Genomic DNA, 10,049 nt, shown 5'->3' on the forward strand with positions numbered 1-10,049 from the left:
TGTGTGTGTGTGTGTGTGTGTGTGTGTGTGCGTGTGTATCCAGTGTGTGTGTGTTTGTGTGAGTGTGGGCGTATGGGTGTGTGTGTGGGTAGGTAAAGGGAATGAGAAAGGGTAGAGGTGAAAGGAGGGGAGATAGAAAAAAACAAAGGGGGGAGGGTGAGGGTGAGAGGAGAGGTTGTGTAGGTGTGAGGAGGGAATAGGAGATAACAAGAAGAGGAGAGTTGAATGGGAAGAGAGAGAGAGAGAGAGAGAGAGAGAGAGAGAGAGAGAGAGAGAGAGAGAGAGAAGCGTTTGAGAGATTTGTAGTTCAAATCGTGTCATGACAGCAACCTCACAAGTTTCCTCCGGGTTGGGGGTGGGGGGCAATGGGCGTGGATGTGTCGTTAGCATGCCGTCTAGTACTGAAATACGTCAATGTTGAGTTCTGACACCTCTTCACTCTCAATATGCCAGTAGTTTGTTTATGAAAAAAAATAGAACATTAAAAGGATAATGCGTGCGTCCGTGCGTGCGTGTATGAGTATGATAGAAAGAAGAGGAAAGCTAGTAAAAAAAAAGAAGAAAATAGTTTTTGAAATAGCCATCATATAGAAACATGTCAGTGAGAACTGGCGACTTCAGGGTGGACTTCTACGACTCGACATTGTCACTCAGATTTGTCGATAATGTATAGAAACTACGAAACAGCACCAGTCTCGCGCTGTCTGAGTGAAGGGTAAGAATGACCGTGAATGGGCCAGCTTGTATACGACAATCAGATGTTCTGACCGTGAAAAAGAATCAATTAAAAACTGTACCAATCAAAAACTACGTAACGTTTGACCAGTTTTGCAGAGCACACAATCATTGCCTCGAAAAAAACAAAACAACGTTATGCTTATGTATGCAAGTTGTCAGTATATTTCTTCGCCTACCAGTCCATGGCAGCCCCTTTCCTTTCCTCCCAACCCATGCAAAGTATGGAAAAGTAGAGGAAAAACATTCACTGAAGGAATCATAATGATATAGAGCAAAAAACAAAGATAAGAAAAAGTCTAGTACATTATATGGAGCACGGAGAGAAAGAGGAAGAATCTAACAGAGTGTGAGAAAGAGAGTCGCGGCAGAAAGCGTTTGTATAGGTTACATAATACAGTGTGTGAGAGAGAGAGAGAGAGAGAGAGAGAGAGAGAGAGAGAGAGAGAGAGAGATTGAGAGAGAGATATTGAGAGCGAGAGCGAGAGAGATTGAGAGAGGCACAGAGACAGGATGAGACAGACAGACAGAGAGACAGACAGACAGACAGACAGACAGACAGACAGACAGACAGACAGACAGACAGACAGACAGACAGACAGACAGACAGACAGACAGACAGACAGACAGACAGACAGACAGACAGACAGACAGACAAAGATGGAAGAGGGTAAGGGGGGGGGCATGGAGAGGAAGAAAGAAAAAGAGGTAAGTGAGTAACTAAGTGTAAAATCTCAACGATGAAACGGAGTCTCCATTTCTTTTTATATTGAAGTCTGTCCTTCAAACATCAAAGGCAGTCAAACCAGTGAATCCTTATCGCCTGGAGGGGTGATTTCTGGCAGAGTTAGCAGCGACAATAACTGAGACGACAACAGGGCTCTGGATGTTATTTTTTTTAATGCAGTGTATGTTTACAACGCGTGAATCAGAACATAAAAGAAGCAACCAACCAGCTGAGACCAGACAAACAGCGCCCCTTGTGCCACCAAGGGAGGGGACAAAATGTTGCTCTTCTTTTCTTAATCTCTTCATGTGTAATTGTCATTTGTGTTCTCCTAAAGCTGGTTTTTTCTCCTACTATAGACAGGATTTGTTAGATGTTCTATGTTTGCAACTTGTGCAGTTGCCTATTCTTTCTAAAGGGGCAACATACAAGGTGTCTGAAGAAGAAAGGACGACCGCTTTAAGGGTCTTAGCGTGGTCATCTCTGCATCAATTTCAACAGAACTTCGAACAAATAAAATCCAGTCTGTTCGACATCATGTTTGTTGATATGAAAAATAATAAATCCACGTGTTCGAGGTATTTTCAAGTTTTTAAAAATTGTGCCAAATTGGGTAAAACGCGAAATTTTGCTTCTTTCAAGCTTTAAGCTACAGAGGAGTGATTGGTTCGATCTGGTTTCAGGTAGAGGTGGGCAAAATCCGGATAAAATATAAGGATAACCGGATAATTCTCAATGAAACATAATCCGAATTCAGACTATTAACTCTCTTTCCTGACCTGTCTGCCGAAGTGGGTGCATCCATTTATTTAAGCAGTGTTAACCTGTTTGTGAAAGTGGTACTAACCCATTTGCCGAAGGGCTTCATGTTATATTATTTGCCGAAGAGATGCACTAGCCTATTATCCGGATTTTGTTAAAGCGACTCATTGCCCAGCTCTAGTTTCGGGGCAAGGACGTTAAAGCCACGACAGTCACATCAGATGTGTATGACACTGAGCTGAACAAGTTTTTGGAGACGTTTGGAAAGGAAAATGTATTATGCTAAAGAGGTTCCAGTGGGACGGGACCACAACTCACACATCACACCTTATAAAGCCGAAAGTTTGCAAATAAATGGTTACCACATTACCCCGCACTTGAGCTCCCTCAATCATTACCTTCTGGGTTTTTTGACCAACAGAGTCCCCCGAAAAGAAAAGAATCGACCCAGATACTGACCACAGGGTTATTCAGAATTTACAGTGTCGTATAGGAGCTTGTATTGAGAGAACTGGTTAAAACCTGGAGAGTTAATTAATGGCCACCACCTGCCCTGATTATATTAAAGCAATATCAATTTGAAATAACTTCGTTCTTCAACACACAAATAGTGACTATTTGAAATAGAACAGTGTGTTGTTTTCAGTAAGTTGCAAAATATTGCATATCACTCAATTTTGGTTGAATTTTTAACATTCGATATTTTTGGAACGTGTCGACTGGGGTTTTTTTCACATTGACCAATGTAAGGTACCTCTGGTTGATTTCTATATCTCCGAAATGTTGCTGAATTCAGTTTAAAGATTACTGAGATATTGCCTTTTAAATGGGTCGTCTTGCGGGGGGTTACACCTGGTATAATAGCTTTATTTAAATCTCCTTTTATAAATGTTTATCTCGACTGTAAAATCGTAAATGGAGACGCCTCTGCATCGAAAGGAGTAGCTGGCTACATCAATTGCTATCGTATAGACTACAGATTATGTTTAAGATGATATTATAATAGTATTATTCTGAAAGAGGAAAAGGCCAAAAATCATCCTATGTCCTAAAGCAGAAAGGTCAAGAGTTGCCCTATTCTACTCAAAAAGATGAAATTATCACGGTGTAGAAATCGAGGAAATATGGGTTTTAAAAAAGTTATTTGTGTTACGGCGTAATGGAATCAGGCGCTCGTCAATTTCTGGGCTAAATGGGTTATTGGTATCATCTTACAGCCTGTTCATTTGATACCTTTAGGAGAAAAAAATACCCATCTGCGTTGAATAGAAGTCGAAATATTTTCAATTGAAGGAGGTAAGGAACGCCTGGTTTCAGAGGTAAAATGAGCTAGAAAATGGCCGCCAAAGTTTGGTAGCTTCCATAGCCTGAAAGTTCTTGAGACTGAAAATTAATATTTTTAGTGTCTTTAATCAATGTTTCTCAGTAAAACCCACACAAAAATGTGTTTTAAGTTGACGTAAAGGCTGGTGAGCCTAAAAAAGAAAATTAGAAAAATATGCAACACACCCAATATTGGTGGACAAGAAGCGAAATTGCGTCCAGCGACAACTCAAATATCACGGGCATTGAAAGTTCCCGTCTCTAAAGAGAAAGTACATTACATAGGCCGCAATTAATGAAAGGGTGAGACAGTCCAGTTAGTATTAGGTGCACAAAATGTTATATCAATTATTTCACTCTTCTATCCCCATGTGATAACACGCGACCGCGAATGGCACCATTAAGTCTGATTTTTAAAAAATAATTTTTATTTTTATTTTTTTGCCTCCAACATGACAGCAAAAGCGAGGGCAGACCGAAAACTGAAGCTCAACACCAACAACAACAACGACGAGAAAACAACGAAGACTTCAACGAAGACTTCAACGACGGCAGCAGCAGCAGTAGCAGCAGTAGCAGTAGTAGTAGTAGTAGTAGTAGTAGTAGTAGTAGTAGTAGTAGTAGTAGTAGTAGTAGTAGTAGTAGTAGTAGTAGTAGTAGTAGTAGTAGTAGTAGTAGTACCAGTAGCCCCAGCAGTAACAGCTGCACCAGCAGCAACAGCATGGATAACAATGAATAAGCAATTAACAAATTCTCTGCTTCCACCCCCCCCCCCCCACCCCCAGTCAATCAACCTAATGACTGTGCTACTACATAAACCAAACAATTCAACAGCTCTAGTAGCCCCAGACACCCGCCCCCGGCCAACTAAACCATCCACCAACCCACCTGGTTCGTCCCCAAATTGCGCCAATTGTTCGTCGGCCATCAACGCGAAATCCCTGGCGGACCTTACATCTGCCTCTTTCATCAGCGATTTCACTCGAACGCCGCATCCAATTTCCAACTGCTCCCTCATGTAGAGATCGTGCAAATTTTCGAAGATACCGCCAACGTCCTCCACCTCATACCAGCGGAAACAAATGCGTTGTAGCCGGCGCCAGAAATCGTAACAGCTTTCCCCAGGTTGCCTTGACATCTCGCGAAAGTTTCTCCGACAGTTTAGCCTTGTTATAGCGTCAACACACATTGTGCTAGAGAATGCGTGAGAACAGTTCACTCTTTACTAATCAGAAAACTTTTGACATTAAATCAGGACATTCAACGTTAGTTTTTTTTTCTGTTGACGTTAAATGTTCTGGCAATAATAGAAACGCGAGGAGCATGCCGACGTCTCGATTTCTCTGATGGTGAGATGCGCTTACAATCTCTCTTGGGTGACTACAATAAAGTACTAGTACTATAGCGATATTTTGAATAGTTATCGCCAATCAATATTCGTTGTAGCACGTGGGATATGCATGCACTCTTTGTATCTATTTTATTACCCTTGCTCGGAACAATTGTTAATCCACAAACAATTGAAAACATCAAACTGAACTAAATGTTTGATAATTAATAGGATATTAGACAATATGGATTTCTATTCTCAGAAAATTGATATTTATTTAAAACTGAGTTATGTGCAATATTCTTTCCAAAGCTGCAGCATCACCGAAAGTCATTTTTCCCCGGGACGAAGGGCACGTTTCTGCCTTACTAGTGGCAACCAAAAATTAGCGTACTTACAGTACAGTCCTACTTTTTGACAATTTAATCAATAAACATAAAATACTACTGTTTTGAGGTAAAAACATTCTCGTGCGTAGGCGGTACTGTGGTTGTCTTGATTGGCGCTATCAACAATAGTTGTTTTTTATCCTTATTATAAGCATGGCCTAGGAAAACGAATAGCCTACTGTAATTTAGCTGAAAATTCCCACTGATTAACAAATACAAAGAGAAAACAATAATTATGTCTCGTAAGAAGCCAACCGTTTTGATAACTTGTGACGAGTGATTCATACGTATCATATTATTTATTTATTTTAAATTTAAAAAATATTTTTCGACATGTAGCGACATGTAGTTTTGCAGCTGGTAAAAGGGCCGCAATTGTGGAGTTAAAGAAAGTGCAGCTGGTAAAAGGGCCGCAATTGTGGAGTTAAAGAAAGAAAACAAAACCTTGTCCAACTCCTTGTCCAACTATAATAATAATAATAATAATAATAATAATAATAATAATAATAATAATAATAATAATAATAATAATAATAAGATCAATAATAAGAACAAAGCACAAAAAAGTTTTTTTTTCAATATGCAAGGAGACGAAAGAAAACAAAGTTGAACCACCCCACACCGATGGTCAGTAATGAGCTCTATGGTACCGATTGTCAGTAAGACACACACAAAACTCAAGCTGTATCAAAAAACAGGACCGTTGTATCCTTGTTCAAATCGGGAATGCCATCATTACTTCGTTTGCCGGAGATACGCAACAGAAAAATATGCACATCGAACAAAGAATGGTTATCTAGAGATTTGCTGATACTGTCTTTATAAATCGGAATAGGAGAAACATTGGGTGTTTTTTTATAGTAGAGGGTTTTATGTCGCTCGCAACTGCATAAGGTCATATGAGCGCCAAAACATTGTTTAGTTAATGTCCGTGAACTTCACCACTACACACACTGTACTACACAACTGGTAGCGCCGCACGGAAAGCACTATGGCCACAGCCTGGATCAAAAAGTAGTATTTTGAGGTTGTACGCGGAGGCTTCCGCCTGTCGGTCAACGAGGATTGAATCTGAGAGTGCCCCCGAAGCGTCGAAAGGAAAGGAGAATTAACACAATAGAAGCTAGAAAACTATCCCCTCTCCCTCTCCCCCCTCCACGTTAACTTTAATATAGCCTTCCTTCATCTCTTCCTAATCCCCCCTCCGTCCACCTCCCCTCTTTTTTTATCTCGTTCCCGCTGGCGTCTCCGTAGTCCCCTTCATGCCTCGAAATCAAGACCGTGAAATAATTCCATTCCAGAGTATGTGTTTCGTGTACTCTATCAATACTTTGCCTCAGACTGCGGGATCCGCATTGGAAATGTCACTGAATTTTAATGGGGATTAATGTTTAATTAACCGGATAAAGTGAAGCGTGTGCTACATTTCTTATAGCATCGAATTCATAATATTATTATATGCAAGGCTGCAGACAAGTCGGTACTATTAGAGGGATTTTAGCTACTCGAGTAAACACCACAGCGAACAAAGCGCAGCGAACACAGTGCAGCGAATGATATTTATGGGATTTTATTGTTGTTGGGGGGGGGGGGGTTAGGTGTTTTACGGCGCTCGCAACAGCATAAAGTCACATGAGCAACCGGGACACATTGAACATGTTCAGATTTTCAGGAATTTATGTACTCTTACCGATTTTAGGATCACCAAGGGATCTTTAACAGACACAACTTGCAGGTGGGACCTACGAGATTTTTCGCCGAGGAGAAGCAGTAGAAAGGCAACAGAAGGAGTCAGGCGCCCAGAGGAGGGGGCAAAAAAGAGGGGGGAGGGGCAGAAAATGTAGACGAAACCAGACAACAGAACCGTTAGAGAGCAGAAAAGAAGATGAAAGGAGAAAATTTACAGAAGAAAATTTTCTGTGGCTACCAGGTTTCGAATCCGGGACCTATTGAATGAAAGATGAACACCGCACCTCCAGACCACGAGAGCCCCCAATGGGATCTCTGACCTGTTTGTATTCCATATATTCCACTTCTGACCTGTAATACTAGTGCACACTGCTTATCAGATATATTCGTTCGATTCGTGGCCAGCCATTAATCTTCCTAGTCTACGTGGATAACATAACATACGAAGCAAACGACAACTCAGAACAACTCAACGAACTGCTGTTCACTGACGACCAGAGCATCAAGACCAGGACAGGTTCCAACCCGTAAGGATCAACATCGCAACACACCTGATCCACTTCCAACAATGCCATCTCCCCTCGACTGCCCGTGGTATAGGAGGATAACAAAGTACAGTTAAGTAAAAATAAGTAAGCATAGTTAGGGGGTATATTTACATACATATATACATATATGTTATATGTGTATATATATTTGTATATAATATATATAAATATTATATATATACATACATATATATATATATATATATATATATATATATATATATATATATATATATATATATATATATATATATCGTATATGAGGATACTGCTGCTGTACAGAAAGGCAGATACGCCTGATTAATGAAGAAATAAAAACAACAACAATGTAGCATCTAGCCGGTAAACATGCAGACATTTAAGAGTTAAAAGGTTAGCTGGTAAAACTTCATCTTTAACGATGGTGCCCGCCTCAAAACGTGACTTGGTGACAACCGTTCATTTTTTACACATTCCTTAACACGAAGTACACCGTCCGAAGGCAGACGGCTCCGACGCGCTTTTCCCTTTCGTCAACCCGCAGCCACCTCCCAATCGTCAGCCACCCCCAACCTTTGACACGGGTCAAACTTCCATCTATTTATAGGTAGTTACCGGAACATGTATAGGTGAAGTGATGTGCCGTGATAGTCGCGATATATTATTTATTGAGATTGTTTTGGTCTCTCTTAACTCATCACCACGAGAATTTCTTGAAGTTTTTCCCTGGACTCTGCCTTTGCTAAAATCTCGAATCTAGATCTAGATCTAGATCTAGATCTAGAGTTGTAATCTAGTGGCAGGTTGCAGATTTCTGTTGTTATCCAGTACATTCCAGAGATTAAATAAATTGGACTAGACTCTAGATCTAGTAGTAGACTCTTCTTCTTCTACTTCTAAACCTTCGAGATTACAAAGGCCAAGCCTAGGCTTGTAAGGATTCGTTTTGTTAAAAGTGTTGTTTAGCACAAAGTCTATGAAGTTAGCAAACCTAACACATTGTTTTCTAACGAAGTGATGCTTAAATTGACTTTTATATTGTCAATAAGAGATCAAGTTTAATCACCTAATCATTTAAGTAAGGAAGTGGCTGTTGCTATCCTCGCCCGGGGTGAGAATAAAAACCCTACGATTGACCTCTCACCCCGGGTGAGACTTGCCAGCGTTGGCTATTCTCACCCAGTGTGAAACAAGACCTGTTTTTCCTAATTTCGAAATGCTTTCTATCGGTGTGGATGATCAAATTGACAAAGGCAAAGAAAAAAAATGACGTTATAGCACAAAAGTAAGCTAATTTGATCGTCTACAAAGATGCTATGGCTCTTTCACTTTTCGAATCGACCGAACTACGCGGGTCACCATTTCGTTTTGCCCGAAAGTTCTCGCAAGATCTACTCCTCCCCCTTCTCTCTCTCTCTCTCTCTCTCTCTCTCTCTCTCTCTCTCTCTCTCTCTCTGTCGGCACTTTATTAAATCTGCAACCTGCAATTAGATTACAACTAGATCTAGATTCGAGACTTTAGTAAAGGCAGAGTCCAGGGAAAAACATCAATTAAATTCGTGTGGTGCAGATGAGTAGAGAGAGACCAAAACAATCTCTCTATTGCGACTATCATTGCACATCACTTCGCCTAATACATGTTCCGGTAGATTTAACTACCTATAAATAGATGGAAGTTTGACCCGTGTCAAAGGTTGGGGGTGGCTGACGATTCGGAGGTGGCTGCGGGTTGACGAAAGGGAAAAGCGCGGCTCCGACACTGCCGTTGGGGCCATCCAGAGCAATGTGAGTAGAAGAAAAACGGAGACCCTCGGCCAAAGAACATCTTCCAGACGTGGGAATCAAACTCACAATCCCACATGCAAGATAACAAACTCAATACCTAGTACACACTGCCAATCGGATTCATTTGACTGAGTCAGGCCCAGCGAGATTTTCCATCAACGAGGGGCAAAAGTTACTATTTTGGCACAATACGACCGATTCGACTAGCGACATTGAAACACAGACGTGTTTGATTTTAAACGCCAGATTCAAATTAAGTTAAACTCTGTCATATTGTTCCAAAATGATAGCTTTCACCCTCTCCATGAAGGAAAGTCTGGCTACCCCGTACTCAATCAAACGAATCCGATTGGCAGTGTGCATTGGGTATAACCATTAGGCTGCATAATATGAATGCTTTCCTGTTATTTTGCCAATTGTCAGATCGGGGATATGAAGCAAATTATACCAGTGTTATGACCTTGCAAATCTGAGGAGAAAAACAAACTACGCTTAGAAGAGCTGTGTTGGAATATTCCTCGGCGTACGCTCATATGACCTTAGCAGTTGCGAGCGCCGTAAAACCTTATACTATACTCCTCGGCGTACGATTCTTTGAAGTTGACACAACCGTTATACACAGTTGGTTAAGGTCAAAACTGATCATATAGGGTGCCTAAAAGAAGGCCATTTCTACACTTATCAAAAGATAAAAAACTTCAAACAAATACATTTCAAATTATAGGGTGTGTCAAGTTTGCAAATAAAGAAAATTAACAAACATCTGAGACAAATATCTTTTT

The 10,049-nt window shown here is 40.7% G+C and overlaps 1 protein-coding gene across 1 annotated transcript in view; it reads right to left on the minus strand.

The window, feature by feature from the left end:
• LOC101859584 overlaps window positions 1–4,685 on the minus strand; it is a 19,906-nt gene extending 15,221 nt beyond the window's left edge. Inside the window, exon 1 of the mRNA XM_013085614.1 lies at window positions 4,503–4,685. Within this exon, the coding sequence (XP_012941068.1) occupies window positions 4,503–4,685 (183 nt within the window). The remainder of the gene's footprint in view (window positions 1–4,502) is intronic.
• Window positions 4,686–10,049: the final 5,364 nt, after the last annotated feature.

Source organism: Aplysia californica, unplaced genomic scaffold, assembly GCF_000002075.1.
Source record: "Aplysia californica isolate F4 #8 unplaced genomic scaffold, AplCal3.0 scaffold00390, whole genome shotgun sequence".
Classification (NCBI taxonomy): domain Eukaryota; kingdom Metazoa; phylum Mollusca; class Gastropoda; order Aplysiida; family Aplysiidae; genus Aplysia; species Aplysia californica.